Source organism: Aulostomus chinensis, chromosome 12, assembly GCF_037954235.1.
Source record: "Aulostomus chinensis isolate RoL2024-O1b breed Wild chromosome 12, RoL_Achi_v1.0, whole genome shotgun sequence".
Taxonomy (NCBI): domain Eukaryota; kingdom Metazoa; phylum Chordata; class Actinopteri; order Syngnathiformes; family Aulostomidae; genus Aulostomus; species Aulostomus chinensis.
This window is the reverse complement of record NC_141331.1, coordinates 13,471,737-13,496,105: the sequence shown is the minus strand read 5'-3', so window position 1 is coordinate 13,496,105 and position 24,369 is coordinate 13,471,737. Positions and strand designations below refer to the sequence as shown.

Genomic DNA, 24,369 nt, shown 5'->3' with positions numbered 1-24,369 from the left:
ACACAGCTGCCTCAGCGCTATCTGGTCTGAAACCAGCCTTAATGTGGCATGTTTGTGTTAGCACCGATGGAGATCACAAAAGTGTGTATTACCATCCCATATCATAATTAGACAGTCAGTATATATTGAAATTTAGCTCAGTGTTAGTTTGCATCAACACGAGAGGAAACCTAAACTACAGCTGGATATGAATGGAAGTGGCCAGTGCAGAATATTATCACGTGTGACATCACCCCTTTACCCCACGTGGCTTGTTTGTGTTGGATGGTGTCTACAGATAGATGGGGTCAAGGTGTTGTAACCTTGGAGAAACAAATATTCATGATCAATAGGTGCTTTATTCCAAGCATCTAAATGATTTGAAAGTCTGCTTCTCTTCCCCCTAAAAGCAGTTTTGAGATTTATGCATACGAGGTAGAAGGACATTTTAAAAGACTGCACAGTATCAGTGCTTCCAAATGTCATGTAATCATAGGTTAGAGGCGAGTGCCGGGCACAGAGAGCTAAGTGATGTTACAGATAATGAATTGCTGCAGAAATATAATACATGATGAGTATGATTCTTTGTTCTAAGCTCTGTACACCAACTCCGTACAATTACAGTTATTTATCTCTCTCGTTTTTCTTTTTTTTAAAGTCCATCCATTATATTGTGATACACTTAATGTCCATAAGAGGATGATGCATGATTGGTCTAATTATTTCTTATTCACTATGCTTTCTAAAGCATATCAATTTTGTTAATACCATGTAATTAAAACACGTCAGTGCGCTACAAGTTGCTGGCTGTATTAATGACTATGAAAATTATTTTAATTAAATAGCCAATTATAGAAAAATCTTAACCATGAGAATTGACATTTAAATGAATTCAATTTAAATTGCTTTTCAACATTGTTTTATCAAAGCTTTATGGGTTGAATAAATTATTACATCAAACAATATACCGTGTCATTGATCATACACAAGTCTTGTCCCATATCCATACATTTTCAAACACTTTCCTGACGCCATACATCATACCGGGTGATTACATTTTGACAAAGTCATTTGTTTCACACAATCTCATCCACATGTGCTGTACTTCTGTGTACTTTTAGCGAAACTGTTTAGAGTTAACCAAGTCATCAGTCACGTTGCAAACTTTATTTGGCGGACTAATTTTCAACTCTTTTTTTTTTTTCCAAGGGCATTTCGAAAATGCTGCTCCTTTGTGTTACTGTATTTGATGACTTTTTTGGCTCAAACACTGAGTTTTCTTTTTGTAAGCTTTGCTTTTGTCTTGAATTAGAAGTGTTGAGACCTCTTTTTTTCCCCCTCATGTTTTTTCTGTTTTCATACAGTAAGTGGGGTCAAACATGTGCAGCCCACCCAGCATGTTGAAAGGCACTGGTATCTAAAACATCATACATATCCTGTGGTGCCTTTTAATACCTATTAGCCGACTCCCTTTTTTTTCTGCATAATGCTAATGAAGTCATTTTTCAGACATTACAAGCACAATGATTTGCAGTTAACCCGTGCAAACAATAGTGGCAAACTGTTGTGACATTCATTGTATATAATGAAATCTTAATATGGTGCATATTTAAGTGAAAGGTTACCAACATAAAGGGCAAATGGATTGCCTGGCAATGAATTTTAAGCAGCTATTGATTTTACACTACAAGCTACCTCTTTTCCTGAATGATAATTTAGAAACGGCACACTGCTTATCTTGAAGCTGTACTGGTACAACAGCACAACAGGAATACGCAGAATACCAAGGCGAAGGGAGACCGTTAGAAGCGTCCCGATGGACACCTTCTGAGAAAACGTTACTCTAAAATTCAGTTAATGTAGGAGGAAATAGACACATATGAAAAATCTGCAATTATCAAAGTTGATATACAAAGTTTCCTTAAATATGTCTCCATTTGGGAATCTAATGAATTGTGCTTCACCAGGATGATGGTGGTGGGTGATAAAAGTAGAATTGGTTTCCAAACTTTTAAACAGACTACTAAGATATTAGAGTTGTGCTACCTTGAGGACAACAAGATGGGAAAGTCAAGAAATGTTCCTGAGCTTCATTTTTGACCCAAGGAGTTAAATATCACTTACTTACTATACATGGACATATGTTGGCTCAAACTTCTTTTCTGTACTTTTTGAGTTTTTGTCGGTACCAGCATCATACATTTGTGTCAGAGATTGTGCATTGGGTGCCTAAAGTTGACCGTGTTGAGTTTTTGCTGATGTCTGATATTTTACAAGTCATGTGCTTATATATGACATTTTGATCATACTGAAAAACACATACAATCATCATGAATTTGAAAAAGGATTATAAAAAGCCTGTATGTCTCATATCAAACAGATTGCTTCCTCAGCATTGATGATGAGCAAATAAGAGACTTGAGCAAAACTCATCAGACTGACACTGATAAGTTAAAAAGGACCAAAAGCTGCTGATTATGGGTGACGTGATGATCTGCTGAATGTGCATCTTAAGGTTTTATGACGTTTAGATATCAATAAAGCCTTTTTTAAGGTTAAAACTGCATTCTCACACATCGAAAACAGTTCTGAGTGAGTTTTCTCCCCTGTTGTCATTTGAAACATGTTTTAACATGATAATCAAATAACTGTAGATAAAGTAATAGTCATCAACTTGAAATGGACCAAGGTCCTACTTTCATAATTGTAAGTTGTACTGGACAGTTTACAGTTTACATACCCTCCAGTCATGTGTTTTTGACTTCTACTTGTCACCTCGTGTGCATTAACTATCAGTGTTTTAGAAATATTATATTTATATGATGCCACTATGTAGAGGATTGCTGCAAGCTGTTTGATTCATATTGATGTGCAGTGAAATATGACAATAGAATATCTATCTATCTATCTATCTGTCTATCTATCTATCTATCTATCTATCTATCTATCTATCTATCTATCTATCTATCTATCTATATATATATATATATATATATATATATATATTCAGGTAGTTTAAAAGTAAACAAGTTTTTCTTTTATCACCTCTTGGCTGCTGGAGGGTTCAGAGTCTGGTTGTGGTGCCAGGGATTGGACAGCAGGTGTACTGTTGTGATAGATATAGTGAATGCATGTTTCTTTTTAACCGCAGATAAACATTAAATGCGCACTAGAATGTGATTATGTGTAAAAAATAAGATTAGACGCTACTTGAGAGATGTGAGAGGCAGCCAGAGAGCCCAGTTATCTGCTCTTCAAAGGCTCCACTGTCCCCTAGCTCCTCCCTCTCTGTACCGTGTGACAACAACAACTCATCCACAGAGCGGAGCTGCACTTTTCAGCTCATTTTCCTCCTGTCATTCCTCCTCCTGTCTTTGATCATTGTCCCGCCGCTCAGACCCCCCCCCCAAAATCCCTCAATCACGCCTTTTTTTCGGCAGCACTTTTTACTTCCCAACTTCTCGGAGGAACTAAACTCCCGTGGATTCTTTCATTTCGGGGTGTCTCGGCAGGCTGGGTGTTAGACTTTGAACTTCGGCGACTCTCTTCCCCTCCTGTAGGTGACCATGGCCGTGCCGGCTGCTCTGATCCCACCAACTCCTCTGGTCCCGCCGCCTCCGATCTCGACTCCCTCCGCCACCACGTCCCCGCCGTCGACAACTTCATCGCCGTCTCCATCCTTGGCCCCCCCAACTGGACCCGGACAGAACCTGTTTAGATCGGAGCTCCTCGCCACCAGCAGCCCGGGCATCCCGACCCCGACTGCGGCTCTACCACCTAGCAAACCTGTGTATTCGACCCCGTCGCCTGTCGAGAACATACCGCAGAACAACGAGTGCAAGATGGTCGAGTTACGCGGTGCCAAAGTGGCCTCTTTCACCGTGGACGGCTGCGAGCTCATCTGCCTTCCTCAGGCGTTCGACCTGTTCCTGAAGCACCTGGTGGGGGGGCTGCATACGGTCTACACCAAGCTGAAGCGGCTGGAGATCACGCCGGTGGTGTGCAACGTGGAGCAGGTCCGCATCCTCCGAGGGCTCGGCGCCATCCAGCCCGGGGTGAACCGATGCAAACTCATCTCCAGGAAAGACTTCGAGACGCTATATAACGACTGCACCAACGCGAGGTGAGTGAAAGGAAGAGCCAGCTCGGTGTGGGCTTCTGTGCGTAAAGGCGCAGCGGCAAGGAAGGGGGAGACATTTTCCTCTTTAAAACGAGATATGATTAACCTTCTAGCTGCAATTAACGGTTCTAGCGTGTGTGTGTGCGTGCGCGCGGTGAGCTCCATCCAAAGTGTTCAGGGAGAGGATGAATGTTGGAAAAATGATGAGGCCGGTAGCGCACATCATCAGGGGAGAGAAAAAGTTAAGCCAAAGTTTTAAACACGTGTAGGGCAAACTTGTGCCATGATGGATAGCCTGTCTAAAAAAAAAAAAAAAAAAAAATCGATAATATAGGCCGCACCTTAGCTGTGTGAATAAACTTAAGGCTGCCACTGCAAAGGCAGAAATAAGAGATGTTTTACCTGAATTCCCCTGAAGGCACCTTATGGGCTCATCTTTAATTTAAAAAAAAAAAAGAATAGAATAAAATCTTGCCACTTGGGTAATTTATTAAAAAAAAACACAAAGTAACAAGACTACATAATAATATAGCTAAAATTGGAATAAATTGCTTTATTTTTATTCATTTATTAAGGTTGTGGGCCATAATTCACCCTGTACATCTCAGGGATAATTGTCATGAAGAGGATGTACCTCACTTTGATTTCTAGAAAACTGGACATCAGCCACAAATGCAATGAAACCCCTATTACCAAATAAAAATATTTAGAGTTTTAAGTGTCTTAATATGGTGTGATTAGAGCAGGAAAGATCAATATTTGATTAAAAGCCATGCCCCTTTAGCGTTTGATGTATGGCTGGGCCTCACAGAATGGCTCAGTGTGGTCAAATTTACCATCTTACCTGTCACTGTGATTGATTCCATATTGATCTCCTACAGGCAGAAATGAGCTGGAAATGCAAATATGATGGAAAGGCTCACGCCAGAGGGGGAGATAAACACTTTGAGACACTCAGCTAAAAGCATACAGCTCAAGATGATAGTGTGGAAATGTTTAAATGTCATGAAGCCCACGTAAAAAACACACACATACACACAGAAGTAGTTGTTGTTTTTTTTGCGTGTGTGTTTGTGTGTCATGGCAGTTAACAAAATTGCTGTAAAGTGCATCAGTCAAAAATTGCCTGACAAATCAGATAACATTTAGAAGATGATTAAAAGAAGGATTTGAATTTAATTTCCTTGTAGTGATTTGAGTTAATTTACCGAGCTTATATTGAAACACACACGGAATATTTCCAGCGATGTTCTTCCACTCCAGCAGCAATCGTCTCAACAACTCACCTGTGCACTTGTGCTGCTTTAGCATCATTTACATAAAGTATCAGGGGAGTAGGACCCCCCCACACACACACACTCACACACATACACACACACAGACACACACTTTCCTGTCCATCGAGTCAAAGATACCATAGCGTGACCCTCCTCTCTAGTCTGAGCTTCAGGTGACAGAGTATGTGGTTGAACTCTTCGGGTTGTCAATGGGGGGGATGGCCAGTGATGGGGTTAAAGGATAATGCAGTGCCTCGCGTCGCTTTAATGACGCTAAAGTGCTGGGCTATTATGGGCACATGGACAGGACTGTAATTGTCTCTGAAAGCAGTCAGGTTCTCCCGGTGCTGGGCTGAAATCAATCACTCAGACCGGGCCTGCCCGCCTGCCTGCCCCATTTGGAGAATTACATCATGGAAGAGTGAGGCATCTGCTGGATAAAAGGCTTGTGTTACTTAGAAAGAGTTGATTTTATTTGCCGGGATGTGTGTGTGCTTTACACCGTCTGTCATTGAATTGCTGCTGACAAAATGATACAGTCTGGCCCCCGCAGGTGAAAAGGATGTAAAGTTGACGCTTCGTTTTGTGCGATTAAAAGTATCCGAGTTAACCCGGTTCAGGTTACACAACAGCAGCAGCAGCAGCTTCTGCTTGTTGCCTGAGAGAGTTTAGCTTTTCATCTCGGCCCTATTACCACTGTGTCACTACTCTTTTTATACAGTGACACAGTGGTAACAATGAAGGGAATCCTGTACAATAGCTCGGACTATTTCACATGCTGTATTTTCCCCTCCCTGTGCTCTATTGTGTTAAAACAACACTACTGTCATTTTGCACACAGTGTGAATGTGAATAGCATCATGGAGCACCGCTGATTCCCGCTGCTCTGGTTTAGATTTGGACACAAACAAATTACACTTTTTCTAGCACATTACGTGTATATGTTGCATGTCTTTGTGTGTATTTTATTCAAAAGAAGAATTTCTTTTCTAGACTTGTTGAACAACTCTCCCTTACAAGCGATGCTGTATTTTAGTAATTATCTTTAAAGATACCAGGAATATAGTCATTGTCGACCCCTTCATTTTCTTAAGCACTCTCATGCAAGATTAGTGGTGTTCTCTCTCTCTCTCTCGCTCTCTCGCTCTCTCTCTCTCTCTCTCTCTCTCTCTCTCTCTCTCTCTCCTCAGACCGATCCAGGTTCAGTAATCTCCCTTACATTAGGACTGGCCCTCCAGGAGCCCTCTGTTCCAGCTACTTGTTTTCCTTTTCATTTTCCCTGCGGTGGGATGGAAAAGGTTCTTATTGCTGTGTGACACTTGAACTCTCTGAAAGGTTATTATAACACGGGGTGGGGCGGAGGGGGGGGTATGGTGGTGGGGGGCTGCAGAGATATCGCATATCTCTCATTGGTCTGCTTTGTGAAGGAAGGCAATACGATGCTAGGGCGCAGAAATGCAGCAGTTAATTGACAATCATTGTCTACCCCTGAAGGTTAACCACACGCCCCAGACAACGTCCCACTGCTGGGAATGGGGCGACTTTTCACTTACATGCCTTTCTTAAATAGATTTTTTTTTTCCCCGGCTCCTTTCAGTCAAACAGATCTGGCTCTGAAAAAAATGACAGGTCAAAGTGAAACGACTTTTTTCTCCAACAAACGCACCTAATTGATGACAGCCAGTGGTACGAGTGCTGTCACCTCTCTTGTTCCTATTTCAAGAGTGTTTATGCCTAAACACACATATTTGCAAATGACGGTAATTGTTTTGTTTAGCGCTCAGTGTGAGCTGCCACCGAGGGTGCCAGCTTGTCTCTCTCCCTCCTCTCCTCCGCTGAGCTCTCTTATAATATATTTGTTTTCTACAAGGCACGGATGTGTTTACAGGTACTCAGGGGAGATTTCTGGATTCCATTCAAATCGTTCCCAGTCAGAGTGGGTGCTAAGATACCCGTCACCCAGCAACCACATCCAAGAGGGAGCTCGGGCGATAATAACTTCAAAAACAGAGTGACAGATGCCTGATTAGAGAGAGGGAGAGAGACACAGGCAGGGAGAGAGAGAGAGAGAGCGAAAGGGAGATAATGGTAACCAAAGCTGTTTAAAATCCAAATCTATTCAAGTGCTACCTTGAAAGTCAAATTGGTCCTTGTATTGTGTGTGTTGTGTCTGTATTGAGGCGGGTGGGGGGGGGGGGGGGCATTTTGAAGTTTTTTTTCTTTCTGTATTTTTAATCCTTCGGCAGGGCTGTGCTAAATTTGATTAGGTACAGTACATGTGCTCAAGTCAACTGTGCAGTTGGCAGATGGCGGCAAGGTGTTTTTTTATTTATTTATTTTTTGCAAACAAATATTCTCCTTGAAAATCCGATTTGCTTTATTGACTTAATTCACTTGGAACAAATTCAAACTTTTTTTTAATTTAAAAAAAAATTATTTAGAAGAGACTAGTTAAGTTGACTGAAGTAACATTCATTTTCTTCAAGATGATGTTTTTGTAGCTTAGCGTGAAGACTGTCGATGCCACAGATTGCACTTGTTAGAGAGGCTTTGTTTGACACCGTCTAATGCCATTTGTGGATTTAGAGGCTATTTGCATGGCAAAGAGGCCTGTATTTTTAATTTGCCTGTTGGACGCATTAGTTGTCCAAGCTTCTATCTTATTTGCATGCCTTTACTCGATCTGCACCAATTAATTTCTATCCCCGAAAAAAAAATTCAAATCTCACATCAGATCATTTCCATGTAGCACATTAAACTGACATATTTCTCTGTTAACTAACAACAAGGTTTTAAATTCTGTCTGTCTTGATTTGTTAAAAGCGCACTTTAGCTTTTTTTTTTTTTTTTTTTTTTTTTTTTTTTAACCTGATGATTTTACACTGCGACTGATTGCCTGACAAGCCGGCAATAGATTCTGGGTCACACTGGATTTCTGCTCCCTCCCCTCAGCCGGTCAGTGCTCCCTAGCTTGTCTTAACTCAGGCGCTCCTTCACATTACAGCACATTTAGGAAGCATGGTGGAAGTCACAGACATTTCAGACGTTAAACACTACTGACAGCGAAAGGAATGCAAGCTCTTGCCCGGCACTGTCTAATATGGTCACATAGAGAAATTGATTTTCCTCTGAAATTAATTAATTTTTCATATAGCCCAAAGCTGGAGTTTAAAAAAGAGTGCACACTTGCTGGTTTCCTATTTTCCCTTTTTTAAAGAATTATTGCCTAATCATATTAATACTTTTGCCCCAAGGATGAAAAGATAATTGTACAAATGCATTTGGAAATATGTATCACTGAGTATTTATGATTAAATTATGCAAATAACTCAGCTCCCATCCTTCGTGGGCCCAGATTGTCTAATTAGGATTGATATGGCGAATAGATGTTGGGGAGTCTGAATACAAGCATGTCCAAAGAGCAGAAAATTGAAAATGACAAGGCTCGAATCCTTAAAAAGTGTGTAGGTTTTTTTTTCTTCTCTCTCACTCCGTCTCTCTCTCTCTCTCTCTCTCTCTTGCTCTCTCTCTCTCTCTCTCTCTCTCTCTCTCTGTCTAATTCAGCGTGGCTGTATCAGGAGTTAATTTTCCCCGGCTTCATTTCTCGTCTGAGCTGACAGGAAAAGGAATCCATCAGGGAAGCAATCTCAGATGGGATTCCACAAATTTCCTCCACTTTGTTTTTTTTTTCTCTCTCCCCCCTTCTCTTCATTTCGGCAGAGGCTATCAGGGATGAATCTTCTCCTGCGTAAACATGCAGATGTTATTCCTCAAGAGTCAAGAGTTTCTGGAGCTCTCTACTTGATACAAACAGCTCCTCCTTAATAATGGCAGGGATATTTAGAAAGGAATGTCACGCAACAAAAAGCCCTTTGTGCTTTGTGGAATTTGATTGAAGTATCACAACTTTTTAATATTAGCTTTAGTAAAATAATCATTATTGCGTGAGATATAGTGCGGCAAGTTTCCTCAACATTTGAGATACTTTTGCTTTCTTCCAATATAAGCAAATATAAATTCACAGTTTTTCAAATTTCAACAGAAATACACACACACACACACACACATACACACACACACCCCATAGTGACTATGAGTCATGTCATTTAACAACAGCATCTCCTCTTGTTCATAGGGAAAAAAAAGAAAGGAAGGAGGAAATGACATGCTTTTCCTACGTCTCTTCTTCTGTTGTTAGCTAAAGATGAAGACCGGCACAGCACAGGAACAGCTCCAGTGCCTCCAACAGTATCTATTAAAGGGCTGATTGTTATCTAATCTTTACCTGGCGCTAGCTGGAAAAGCCCCGAAGCTAATGACACTTGAGACTAGCAGCACATTCTGTGGTGGTTCAAAGCGTCTGCTCAGTCAATACCTTTTTTGATGATAAACCAAGAAAAATGGGCTCAAAGCTATTTATGTGAAGTTTAAATTCACTTAAAAAGACACCAGACAGACTTTATACACTGAATCGTAACTCACAGTGTGTGTCAAATGAGACTCTGCGCTGTTCTAAGAAAATCTTGTATATTTACACTGCTAAAAATGTTTAGATTGAAGTGAAATCTGTAACAATGGTGTCACATTTCTCTTAGCAACATGTTTCCTTCGCTCGTCATAGATTTCTGTGAGATAAGAACCGCTTATTCTCTTAATGGGTCACATGGTTCTAGTCGATGGACACCAAGCAGGAGATTGTTCCAGTTCTGTCTTTCAAACAATGGGAAAAAAAAAGAAGACTCATATCCTTGTTGAATCGGCTCAGTTTAAAATAGAGTGATTTATCTTAAGGTCAGAATATTTCAATCCAATGAGGAGATGGAGAAGTGGGTGACAATTTAAAACATCCCCCAAATTAACAATTTTAATTATTGTTTTTAGACAAATTTGATTCTTTTTTTTGTTTAAAAAAAAGTTTAAGATATAACCCTACTATAAAGCTTTTCATGTAGTCAATACCACGCTGCTATAGCTTTGTTCACACTATTTAGACTACTTGTACTTGTGCGGTTGGAAAGTTTAGTTTTTTTCCCATGTGTTTGTCCTGGTTCAGTTTGTGAATCATGTTTGTGTTGGTGTTCATAATAGTTTGGGGAATGGGTTCAACTTTTTCGACACAAGTTCCCTGATAAGTTCTCAATGAGAGCCTATGTTGTAAATAACTATTGAAGGAAAAGCAAAAACAGAAATGGAGGATTTAGCCATGATACATTTTTGGTTAGTTGCTCAACTTATGCTGTGGCTGAAACTGTAATCTTGACTACAGTTAATATTGAGATTGATTTATACAGGAGTAATTGATCAGCCTTGCTCCAGATTGAACACTGACTGATGTGTTGTAGAGATATCGCCCAGCTCTATGGCAGCTCTTTTTTTTTTTTTTTTTTAAAGAAAAATAAATAATCCGCTCTGCTGCACTTACAAACAACAACAAAAGTCTCTCCTCTTGCTGTCTTCCTTAGAGATAGCCCCGCCCAGATTTACCTCCTGACAGCAGCGCGCACCTGTAGAGGTTATGAGCAGGGTATCAATATCGCCGGGTCAACACATTTTCATCAAACACTGACATCTCTTCCTTTCTCCACCGCCCTCTTCCTGCCTCTCTGGCTCTGCGAGGCCAGGAAGAATATCTGTGGGAGTCTTTATTGGTTGGGCTTCTCTCCTCGCTGACTCAAATGTCACCGTCTCCCTTATGTTTCTTCAAAATCGCCTGTGCCACCACTTGCTGTGGCGCCCGGCTATTATTACCCTCCTCTTAAAGAGTGGCAGTTGGGTTCCTCGGAGACATGACACAAACCTCTGCGGATGGAGGTGTAATGCTGTGTCAAACCAATGCTCCTGGCCCAATCAGACGGCAAGAAACTGTGTACCTGGTATGCCATAGGAGGTTAACAGAAAGTTATGCTGTTCAACATATGCTAAAGGGAAAAAAAAATCCCACAATAAATAAGTGATAGGAGTCAGTTTAAGTGTGACATTAAGTTCAGTCTGTGTTGCAGAAAACACAGTGAGACATGTTCTCTCTGGAAATAAACATGGTTATGATAATAAAGTGGCCTTTGGCTGGAATGGTCTGTCCACATATATTAACTCTCACATTTGAGTGCGTTTGCTCATGTGCAAATGTGTGTGAGATGCTCAGTGATAAAGAGTGTGCGTGTGTTTGTGTGTATGTATGTATGTATGTGTGTGTATGTGTGTGTGTGAGAGAGAGAGTGTGAAAGAGGGAGACACCCTCGCGCAACTTCACATATGAATGGTCTTGTGTGAAAAGGAGGATGAATTGAGTCAAGCTGACATAGCATGCCAATAAGCTTTGTCTCATTTCCAATGCTGTATTCATTTGTGCCACAGAGAGATTTATTGCATGATTGACAATTATGAGAGGGTGACCTAGTTCTTTGTGATGGAACAAAAATGGTTTTCATCAGTTGCCTTTGCTGTCTTCTGCATTGTGTGGACTCTCCCTACTAAAGAGTATCAGGGATATCCTGCTGCACTTACTTACTCACCCCCCCTCCAACTCTATAGTCAAGCATTTTTCTAGTAATGACTTCATATATTTTGCATAGAATCACATCATCCACCAAGTCTGTTCCATAGCAGAAAAAAAAATGAATTTCCTACCCCATTAAGCAATGTGAGCTGTCCAAATGGATCACGTTTAAAGTGACGTTTTTACGAAGACTCTTCAATCTCAAACTTTGGTGCTGGAATAAAAAAAAGAAAAGGGTGTAATTTCGCTGTCTGTGAGCATATATGTCTGCAGGAGCTGTTTTCTAGCAATGTATTGCATTATTGTCTGTATTATTGTTTCATCACCCAAATTACAGATATCCTTTTACTGCTGTGACTGCCCATAATTTGAATCATACATTCCCTGATTCCTTCATTCCTTTTATGGTTCATCCTACCTGTCTATTAGCAGTGTGTTTGCCTGTATATATGTATGTGTGTGCGTATGTGTGTGTGTGTCTGCGTGTCTGCGTGCACGCCCAGTCGAGCTTAGATTACTACGACTGTGAGGAGGAAGTCTCCGCTCCTCCTGGGACTACTGCTTGACTGGCCCCACAAATGATACAAGCCAGGGTTTAGTTGGGAGTTAATATCCTGCAAAATTGTCCTGCACAGCCTCGGCAGAATGTGGATGATTAAATGACACAAGCATATCAAAAACATTTTTCTCAGACTAGTGGCTCTTAAGTGTCGCGCCGGTGCAGCTCGTCTCCCAAGGTTACCATTAAAAAGAAAGGAATATTCAGTGGGAAGTGGTGTGTGTTAAGTGTGTGTTTGTGCACCTGCGTGAGTGCGCGCATGCTTTAGATGTTTTGTGTAATACCGTGTTTGAGTGGTAATAATATCTCAGGGTCTCATTGAGATATCTGTTGGAAGGTTGAGAGGACATATGCTCTCTGATGGAAACATTCCCAGCAACAGTTTTACTTCGAGGAAAAAAAATGGACTGGAGGTTTCGAAACGATCCATTTTATCCTTTCCTTTTCAAAGGATGCGATGCTTTGTTTTAACCTCGGCAGGAAAGGAGATGAAAGGCAGTGTAATAAAGCCAAAAGGTCTTTCTGTAGTTATCAAATGGCCTTTCACTCCTGACCTTTAAGATGCCACAGTAGGAACTGGAGACAATGCTAGAAATACAGATCGGATTTCAGAGATCAAACACCTCTTTGTGTAGTTTACTTTCTCGGGGAAGAAAGAACAACCTTTCACAGGCTGTGATTGGAACCTGGAAATAAAACATCTGGAGAAGAATGAACTGCCTAGTCAGCCGCTAAATAGATCAAACAACTTTATGTAATGCAGTAACAGATATTTTAGGGTTCTAGGGCGTTTCTTTATTTCTTTCTTTGGTACAGCGACAGGCTTTTGCGAGGGATTCCTATTCATCTCTGCTGCATGCGTTTACTGTGTGTGTTGATCTTCATATTGTATATCATTGACATAGTTCTTCAGTAGCAGCTGTCTTCTTGTTGTTGCACGTTATATTTTTTAATATCACGCAATCAGACTATTTGTGGCAATAGCAGACAACAACAGGGGGCTCAAAGGAGACACACCTTTGCTCTATAGACGAAAAACTGTATCATATTTCTTTTTCTTTTTTTCCACTGTGACAATATAAAACACAATATTAGAATAGTACCATAAAATCTTTTTTGGGTCACAAATCACATCAGGGTAGAAATAAGTCACGATTCAAAAAAGTAACACTAATGCTACTTGTTAACCACAGGAACTTTCCCCAGGAACATTTAGAGGAACTGACCACAGGAACCAAGTCTAAATTTGATTCCGGGGACATTATTGTACACCTCTCCAGCTCCATTCAGAAGGAAGTACTTTAACAAGTTCCAAGAATAATTAAAAAAACCTCACAACTGATGGAACCAGTGATTAGGGATGACAATATGGAACCAGAATTGTTATGGAATCAGCCTTGAATTACCTATGATAAGAGAATCGACATTGCATCCTTCAGAGCCATTCCTTTTTTAATGCTGCAATGTTTTTCTGACACTTCTCATAGTTAAACAATGGTGCTATCCTCAGATGAGGGGGAATGTAATTTATTTAACCATGGTCAAAAACACTCAACGATAACTCTGCAAATTGATCTGGAAACATTAAGTGAATTGACAAAGAATCAGACCGAAAACCAGCTTCAAAAACAGCATTGATAAAATCTTTTCAATTCCCATTTTGACAGATGACAAGGTAAAAGCCTTAGTAGCTTTGTACTGAACAGGATTTTCAGCAGGAATTAGAAACAGCACATTGCAACAAGGAAATTTAGACCACGGTCAAAAAGCAGACAACACTTCATCGAAGGCACCTTTGAAGGTCCAGCCTAAAAAACATTGTTAAAAGTTGACCTTATCTTTTTTGATCTTATCTTGTCTTACGCTGCACGGTGGTGCAGTGGTCAGCACTGTGGCCTCACAGAAAGAAGGTTCCGGGTTCGAGTCCCGGCTCGGGCACGGAATCTTTCTGTGTGAGTCTCCATGTTCTCCCCGTGCCTGCGTGGGTTCTCTCTGGTACTCCAGCTTCCTCCCACCGTCCAAAGACATGCAATTGGGTACTAGGCTAATTGGACACTCTAAGTTGACCATAGGTGTGACTGTGAGTGTGAATGGTTGTCTGTCTCTATGTGTTGGTCCTGTGATGGACTGGTGACCTGTCCAGGGTGAACCCCACCTCTTGCCCGTTGACGCTGGGATAGGCTCCAGCCCTCCCCGCGACCCTTAATGTAGGAATAAGCGGAAGACAATGGATGGATGGATGGATCTTGTCTTACCCAGACATTTAAACTACTCAAATTACATGTATTAAAAGATACACTAACAGTAGCAACTGCAGCTCACAGTCGGCATTGCAACATCATTGCCCAGTTTATTTGTGCATTTGCCACAGGTAAGTTGGAATTAGTGCGGAGTTTGATTTTGAAAAATCCCTCCTATATTTTTATGTTAATGTATATACTGTGTTAGTATAATTTACTGTAGATGTAAATGTAATTTCTAACAGGTGACATTCAAGTTGTGCATGTAGCTACCTGAGATGGCCGACGCGCCTGAGCACTGTTACATTTGCTTATCTGTTAGTGTTACATCGATAATAATAAACTTGTATAGTGGACTTTGCCTAATTACGTTATATGTCCGGAAAATGCCTCGGTGTCTTGGTTGCAGCAGGGACACACCTGTTGTCATACGTGTGTGAGCACATGCGTATGTGTGTGCTTGAGTTTGTGTGAGCATGCAGGGAGAGGACTGATCGACTTGGAGTGAAGTGACGGTGCAAAACTCTACTCTTGCAAACTTTTATGTTATTACGAGAATTGTAAAAACAGTTTCGGTTCATTATGAAGCTGTGGGGGGACAAATGAGTCTGGGCCGACACATTTTTGATAATTAATGGGAAACAGTGAAATGGATATGTAGACATTAGACTTCAAGTGCACTTGATTTATCTTAAGTTTCTGAGTTGCTGAACCCTGAATACTTCGAATTCAAATGTGCATATTACTTCACACTAATATTGTTTTTGTGACATTGTGATGTGTGTGTGTGTGTGTGTGTGTGGGCGCTCTTCCCATGGAAAGTCCAGGATTATAGGAATGACCTGCAGTAGCCCAATGCTGGCTATTGAGAGGCTGCTCATCATGCTCTTAGAATGTTATCGGAATACATAATGGTACCCAGCATTCCCGTCATGCTCCACATTCTGGTGAGCAGCACTTGCACCCTGAGCATGGGTGCCTGGACCCTTAGGGGCTCAGTGTGAAAGGCCCAGTCGGAGCCCTGCTGAGCCCGGCCTGTTGACAGTTCCTTGGCACTGTTGTCCCAGCAGGAAGACATCAATTGGAGTAACAGAGAGGCTGTGGATGATGTCCGTCTGGTCAGCAGGGAGAATGGAGTTGGAGAAGATTAGGCTTCACCCAGGGGTCATTGTGTTCCCAGGGCAGGCCTGAGTCTGTTGGCCTCAGTATTGTTACATGGAAAAGGTCAGATCCAACAACCAGCCGAAGCCTATTAAGCAACCCACACTACTTCTTCCTGGAAACCTGACTGTGCTTTCTCTTAACTACCAAGTTGGGGGGGAAATCAGCGTCGAACAGCTGAGCTCGGCCATATCCTGATGTGAATTGGAGACCGGAGCTAATTGAAAAGAATATTACCGTATACTCCTATGAAAACATTGCAATCACGCTTCTTTATAACACCAGGCAGCAATTTCATCTTGCATGTCTCATTTTTTAAAGTGCAGCTAATTGTTTTCCCTCCCCGTTGGTATGCTGCGCACTGAGTACACGCTCTAGTCTGCTCTGACAGATCCTACCAGTGTTGAACAAATCCTCACATTTATATCCTCTCAGTATTAAACGCTTATGTACTGCATTCATAAGGTCGTCTGAGCCCCAAAACACTCTCATAAGTCTCCTTTAGCTGCAGTGATGTCTGGTGTCAGGGATGTCTGCCGAATGAAAGGAAACACGGGCAGATAGCGTTTGATCCGTGATGGAGATGAGTCCACATAGGAGCAGAGCTAGTGATTAATAACGGTGCATCTGGGTAAAAAGGATGTCATCCTCTGGACGTCTAATGAAAGCTCTTGAACATATCTGGGAACGGCGATATGTTGACAGTGGATGATGCAAATGAGGCTAAATGTGAGAGGAAACCTGAAATGAATCACCCTGCTGTCTCTTCTGTGTGTGTGTGTGTGTGTGTGTGTATGTGTGTGTGTGTGCATGCGTGCGTGCGTGTGTGTGTGCCCCGACTAGCAGCCAGCCGTTTACGCCGTACAAAGCTCGGTGTGACACTCTCCCTCCTTTGTCTCAAACTGCTAACTGTATTTAATTTCACATCTTATCGGGGCCAGGCTTTGTCTGTCTGTGAGTCTCTGCACAGTGGAGGCGACCCCCGGAGATAAACTCTGTCAGGCTCTGGGGTGATTTATTAAATTCTGATTTCTGTGAAGGACTTTAATGTCGAGGGGGGAGGAAGAGCGAGGAGGGTGGATGGCGGGTGGTGGTGGTAGGGGGGAGGTGTGGGGGAGAAAATATGTTGCAGGTGTCTCTGCCAGCTCCGGGCACTGTTCTCTCTCTCCATTACCAGCATTGTTAGGTATAGAGAGGCAGGAGAAAAGAGAGAAGTAGGAATCTATGTTGAATTTCCTGTCTTTGTTGAGGTTGCGAGCTTGTTTTTTCCCTCCGTTCCAGTCGAGAACAGCAGTATCAAATCTCGCTTGTTTGGACTGGAGATAGCGAATGGAGTGTGGGTCAGTTTCACCAAGGGTCTCGACCCGGCTCGGGTTATATTTTAATACTAATCCTCATGACACCTGCGTAAGGTCTCTCTGACCCTCCACCCAAATCTATTAATCCTTTGACCCCCCTCAGCCTCCCCTGATATTTGAATGATGTGGGACATCTTTTGACGGGGTTCAGCAGATTTGACTGCCAGCCTTTCCAAGTGCTTCACATTAAAGCATTTCCTTGTTAAGCACACATCACAGGTCAATTGCAAGCTCAACATGTTAATTTTAATATCATTTTATTCATCTCAAATGCACCAGCTCCTCCCCCTTTGGAACCTATTTTCTCTTTCATATCACCTTCATCTAAATGGATGTGTTATCATACATGGATCTCTGAGGAGGGTGTGCGTGTGTGTGTGGGGGGGGGATCAAATAATGACTATCAGTGGAGCATGGGGAACTGTGTTTTTGAATCAAATTTTGGTCCTCAGCATGATAAAATATGCTTTAAAGCTAAGGTGTTTTTCATATGACCCTTCCCTCTGCGAGAATGTTTTTTTTTTTTTTTTTTTTTAAACCGAGAACAGAGCTGTGAAAGTGATGTGTCGCTTCCTCAAATATCTGTGAAGCCGTTTTGATCAAAGGGTAATATCGGTGAGGGGCGCGCGTTAAGTTCCCCGGGGGCTCTTTTCTCTGTGACACCTGAGTTTTTTTCTTAAAAGCCACGATAAAGAGTTGTTCCGTATATTTATTTATTGCTTATATAGAAGAAGTTAATAGAAGACGGTGGGCTGTGATGTGTGAAGGGCTGCACAGGACAGGACTTTGTGTCTTAGAGGCACACCTGTGTGTGTGCGCATGTGTGTGTGCGTGCGCGCGCATGTGTGTGTGTGTGTGTGTGCGTGTGCGCGCGTGAGAGATCACCACAAATGCTCGATATCAAATAGCTTAACCTTCACACTCTTCTACTTCCTATTTTTAAAACCAAGCTCTATACACAACTTTCTAAAAGCGTAAACTAAATACTTGTAGCTTTCCTCCCAAAGCAAAGTTTATTTGACCCAGTATGCAAACCCTGGTTAGCAGGTTTGATTGAGCGGGGCCGGCTCCTCTGATACCTTCGCCTCCCTGTCTCCATTGTTCTCTGCGAGTCAGCATCTTTTGTCTTTGCCACTGATTTGTCTTTTGATCTGTGCGAGTGATTTATCTGCATGGAATCGTTTTTCTCTCTGTTCCCCCTCAGGAAATTTGGAATGAGGCTGGCCTAACCTTGCCAGGGCCAAACAAAGCCCGAGAGCTGATCTCACGTATTTTGATGCTGTTTGTGGAAGCGACACACACACACACGTGCACTCTCTCTCTCTCTCTCTCCCACAAAAACACACACACACACACTGCTCAGACTTTGAGAGGGCTGTGAAAAAAAGTTTTTAAAAAAAGCGCTCTGATGATGTTTTTCTCTAACAAATGTAAGTACCGCCAGCGTGATTTCCATTTGGAAGTGACTTGTTTTCTAAACTCAGAATTATTAGACGCTAGTAAGTGGATTTAAGTGGATACTTCTCATCAGACTGTGAGACTGCTCCAAACCAGAGACCCTCTGGGAGCGTTAAAACTCTTAGATCACCCTGTTGGGCTGATGGAATGGGAACCCTGATGTCTTCCAACTGCAACAGTTTTCCCTCTGTTTGCCTGGTTAAAAAACGCCAGCGGTTGGGGGGATTGGAGTTGACAACCCTGAGGGGATTGGAGGTGTTTGCCTTGTGCGCTTTTTTTTTTCCACCCACCCTCATGTGCAGCTGTTCTAGCCTCCTCCCTCCTCCTACCAGCTGCCAGAGAGCGAGAGAGACGTAGAAAGAGAGAGAGGGAGGGAAAGGTAGGATGGAGCGAGGGAGGGAGTGGGGTGGTGGAGTAAACACAACCACTCAACACCTGCTGCCCGGTGAAGAGAAAAGGTGTGTGCAGGAGAGACGAGACAGAGATAGGTGGTTAGGGAGAGGCGACATGAGTACAAAAGCCTGAGAATGTGTTAATGTGGGAGTGAGGATTGTGGGAAAACAAAGATTAAAAAGAAGGTGGGGGGTTGGGGTGGGGGGGGGGCACATGCAGGTACAGTATCACTCTAGAAACCTTTTATAAGTGCTCCCTCATGAGCACGCTATCTTTAGTGGAAATCTTGGGAAAATATAAATAGATATGTTTGCTCCAAAGGCAGTCTCATTGCTCCAGATGTTTACGTGCTTTCATCAACATTGTTTTTGGAGGGGTTGAGGCCCAGCGTTATTTGTCTGCAGTCTCTGAGAGAGAGAGAGAGAGAGGAAACTTTTCCTCAGCAACGCTAATTATTTTTCCATCACCACTACCACTCTGTCACCAGTGAAAACTGTCCACATCGCCTCCCAGGCAGCACATATAACACTCGGAAAGCTCTTGTAAGTGTGTTTGCACAATTAACATCCCAGTGATAGCTTCTTTCTCTTCGGCGATTTGCTTGTGATTCTAACAAACACGGTGACGTGATACCATTCGCACTCAGGCGATAAGATCAGTAATGAAAGTTAGTGCATGTGAAGGTATTTGATTCCTGTCCAAAATATGCATATGCATTTAAACCAAATGAAGTAAGCAATCTTTTTTTATCAGCCATTTTCTCTGTATCAGAGAAGTGCAGAGTTCCCCCTCTGTTCCGTTTGGGACCCAATTGTCAATTGGCTGACATTATCTAAACAAGAAATATTAAAACTAATTAAAGAAATGTCTCTGTAAAATCTTGATAAGGCCGAGGTTAGGTTTTCTCTCTCTCTCTCTCGCTCTCTCTCTCTCTCTCTCTCTCTCTCTCTCTACTGCTACTCTGTTCAGAGACTTGCCACAGGCTTGTCTGAGCAGAGGAAGTTATGAAACTCCCACTGCCATATCATTTGCACAAGGAAGTTTCAGCCTGTTCCTCTGGCTCTGTTGACTGGAGTCCATAAAACAGCTTTATTAAAAATGACACCATTCCACTCTGTATTTGCTCAGTGGCTGCTCATCTAGATTAGGTCACATGTTGCTGTGAAGTGTGGCCAACAATAGCCAGAGTTTATGACAGATAGCAGCTGTCTGGGCCCGACTGTGTTGTGATAACATATTGCGCACTGTACATCTCTAAATCTGCTGCCTCCTCGTCGAGATAATCTGCTTCTGTTTTCAACAGTCTCCACCACAATTCAAAAGCAAGTCAGTGCTGTTCCAATTTCCTGTGACCAACTGCACATGATACTAAATCATGAAGACACAAACAGTGAAACATTTGTTGGCCCAATTGATGTAACTTCTTATTGCACAAGTTCAATAACTCGATGAGGAAATCGGCACACGTTTCTCAACAAAAGCTCACTTTCATCTTGATAAAACCTGCACAGTCACAGCAGCATATCAAGTGTCAGTTCATATGAGTGTGTGCATGCCCACGGATGTAGAACACAAGAGCATAAGAGGGACACAGAAAGAGAAGCATTCAGGAGGATGTTGTGGCTACCTCCTGTTTAGATTTTCCTCCAGCCTCAGGCGACTGGAAGGCATCAAGGACACCTGGGTGCGACTTTATTAAAGTATGAAATGAGAGGTCAGTGACGCGGCGGTCCCACACATGACATCCTGCTGCTGGCCCTTTCTTCCCTGCCTCCTCCCCTCCGCCCAGGGCTCTGATGACTCCTGTATGAAAGTCTGTTTCATTAATCCCCCTGAGGGACCCCTCAACTGCTCTCTCCGCCGCTGATACAAATTTAATTCCTGATAGGTCTGTTAGATGGAAGCCGTGTCTATCAAGGCTTTTAATTAATGTGGCACTCCTCTCTGTGTATCGCTGTGTTTATCTGAAATTCATGACCAGGGTGAAGACGGGAGGACGGGATTGTTCAAAGACGGCTTGTTTTCCATTTTTTGGTTGAAATGTGAATTTTAATTAGACACGGTTGTTACTCAGAGGGGTTGTAAAAGGGGCTCTGCGCTTGTTACAAGGAGGCATGTGTGTGTAACTGTGAGCTTTTACTGTCATACCTCTCCAATGTGTTTATTTTCCTTAATTAATGCTCCAGTTATTTGAAGGGAACAATGCGCTGAATAGGTTCAGGAAACTACCTACAAAAGTGCAGTTGACTAAATTCTTCGGGCTTCACTGTAAATCCCGAGCCTGACAATGGGTTGGCCCGGCAACTGTTTGTATTGGCAGGCTATTTCCAGCCTAATAGCTGTACAGTATCATTGTCAGCTTCTTATCATGGCAGGCACAGCCCTTTCTGACACCTCAATGGTGTGTATCTGTGTGTGTGTGTGTGTGTGTGTGTGCGCGCGCAAGCGTGTGCGCACACCAGTATACCTACTTGCATGCGTCGATATGGCCATATTATATTCTGCAAAAACCAAAGTCTTGCCAAGTAAATTTGTCCTCTTCTTTTGAAGATATCATATCACACTTAGGGCAGAATTGCTCAATAAATAATAAGATAAATGTTGTTTTTCAAGAAAATTTTATCCTATTTCAATTACTGATAAGTGAATTCTGCTGATGTTGTTAAATTTTTTGAAAAAAGATTGTATAAAATGAATCCACTGTCTGACTGATAGATGCTACTCGTTGAGAAATTCTGTCTTACTTTAAGTGTAATGCAGATTTTTTTGATGAGGAACGTATTCTCGTAAAAGTTCTCTGCAATATCTTATGAAATGTAGCAACACGAGCGATCCATGCACCAGTGTAACAGAGGCCAGCTGGTAAAGCAGGAGCGCTCACGCCCCAACACCTTGAGAGGCACGCAGGTGACTGACACTAGCATTCAGGGCTTTTTTCCTCCCTGCTAGCACGTTCCACCTGTGTCGTCAACCACTGCAATGATAAGAGAAAGGCAATCGGCTAGAAGATAAGGGGAGTAACAAAAGTCATGTTAAACTGAGTTGAAGAGGTGAAAGACGGATTGAATAGCAAAAATTCAGTTGTAAAATTACATTTTTCCAAACTCAGTCAAAATAACCAGTTTGGTCGGCAGAATCAAGGCTGCAAATGTCCTGGCGTCTCTCTTGCGGGTCATGTTTTGATGTGAATGAGATCATCCTACTATATAGGATTCTCCTGCTAACATGTGGGAAAAGCACGGAAGGTTTATGACGCCCAATTTGGTTGCTCCCCTCATTAGCAGGCTTACTCAGCGCGTGAGAGAAAAGTGTCACGGAGAAAGGAGAGATCATGAAAAGCTGTATCCTCACTCTCTAATAGCCTGGACGGTACCTTGAGATGTTCTGATGGAAGATTATCATTTGCTGCTTAGCACCATCCTTGTCCCTGAGTCTCATTTGTGTTGAGGCTAATTTGTATGCTGTCCTTAATGGTTGTATTTGGGTTAGTTCTGAGCAGCACAAAGCCTATAATTGTGAGGTTTAACATTTTGCAATTAAAATCTCCCCTCGTCGCTCTGAGGAATGAATGAACAGTCTTTGATGTGCTTTAATCAGCCGAGATGTATTGTAGTTTAAGAAGCAGAAAGATGCCAGATACATTTCTGATTTTACATTGACAGACTCTTCAACCTTTGAAGATGATAGTTTTTTTGCGCCCCCCCCCCCCCCCCCCCCCTCCTCTTCTCCTCTCTTTTGCTCTCTTTCTCCCTCTGGCTTAAAGCAGTGAAAGCTCAGTCCCTTGAACCCCACTCTCAGATTCCGGGGCGCAGATCTCTATCTCGCTTTCCAAAGTGGCCAAACAGGATTAGGAAGAGGAGCGCTTCTATTTCACCAGGACCAAGGAAGCGTACACAATGATGCACCAGAGCTTGACTAAAGATCTTAGTCAAGCTGTTATTTTCTCACCTGTTAGGGGGGCTTTTAGACATCCTCTCCAAGACATGCGGGTGTGATCAAAAGAGCATGTTTAAAAAGCACTCACTCTCCCCTATAAATTTTTATCTAGATGTTTTTTTCTTTTTCTTTTTTTTCGAAAGTTTTCTTGCTAATTTCCGTCACACCATTAAGTGCCGGAGAACGGTTTTTATTGAAGAAGAAGAGAGAAAAAAAAAGATACAATGTTTTTCAGCAAAATTTGAGGCATGACCCACTCCTGGAAATCTTGCAGCAAAGCAAATTAAAAGGAGCAGAGATTTGGGGAATAACAGAGGTTCTCGGCTTTTGTTTCACCGTGACAGATGGACAGTGTGTGCACAAATTGAATTCGGCTTTAATTGCATTGTGCCGTTTATAATTTAACTGCTCCACAGATATTGTTTACAGATTGATAGGGTTTACTTAAAATGCACTCTTTATCCGTCTTTTCTCACCATTGTTTTTTTTGTCTGTGCACGCGCATGTGACGGGCCAGATCCTTTTTTTTTTTTTTCTCTTCTCCTTTCCATCCTCCACTATAGCGGGATAAAGGACACTGTAATTCTCTGAGAGTGTGGTGTTCATTACCGTAGCAGTTTGCCCTCCAGGGTGAATGTGTTCAATAAGTGAGATTGTCTTTTTTTTTTTCTTCTCCAATATACACTTAAATGGTATGAGATTGCAAATGTGAGCTTTGTAGTGGACGTCTGCCCTGCTGCTCAAATCATTTGGATCACTTGGATAGGTGAACACAAGATAATCAAATATCCCTCTTTTTTGATGCTGATGCTCACAAGGGCATGCATATTCACAGACAAGTGGGTACACACACACACACACACACATACACACAGATATGCATTCAATTCAGTGAGGGACAATGCACAAGAATCTATATGCTTAAGTGAAGTGCATCCATGAAGGCATATTTTTTATCCATTAGGAAAATGATAGAACCTGCTCTAAAGTTGTTCTGTCTCATTAACTTTTTGCAATTTTTCCACGTTTATTTTATTTTTATTTTTTTCGGAGTTTAGACCAGCAGCATCTCGCCTCTGGCACCTCTGCTGTGGCAATAAAGATTATATGCTTGTCTCCTGCTCCACCTAGCTCTTTCCTCCTCTCCTTATCCTAGCCTCTGCCACCCTCTAATTGATGCACCCCTGCCAATTTACACTTCAGCCCTGCCTCTGACCCCTATTAACTACCTGGCCTCGCTCTCCCAGGGAAAAGCACTGTGTTCAGGGAGAATCCTCCACCCCCCCAATCAACTCCTCTTAAGACGGCCGCTAAACACATTTTCATTTTCAGCCAGAGAGAGAGAGAGAACTCTTCACTCTCTCTCTCTCTATCTCTTTCCCTCTCTTGCCA

General features: G+C 42.2%; 1 protein-coding gene across 2 annotated transcripts in view; it reads left to right on the top strand.

The window, feature by feature from the left end:
• dachd (dachshund d) overlaps nt 1-24,369 on the top strand; it is a 105,831-nt gene that overhangs the window by 1,148 nt on the left and 80,314 nt on the right. For both annotated transcript variants that reach the window (XM_086220261.1, XM_086220260.1), the window contains exon 2: nt 3,540-4,102. In XM_086220261.1, the coding sequence (XP_086076387.1) occupies nt 3,540-4,102 (563 nt within the window). The remainder of the gene's footprint in view (nt 1-3,539; nt 4,103-24,369) is intronic.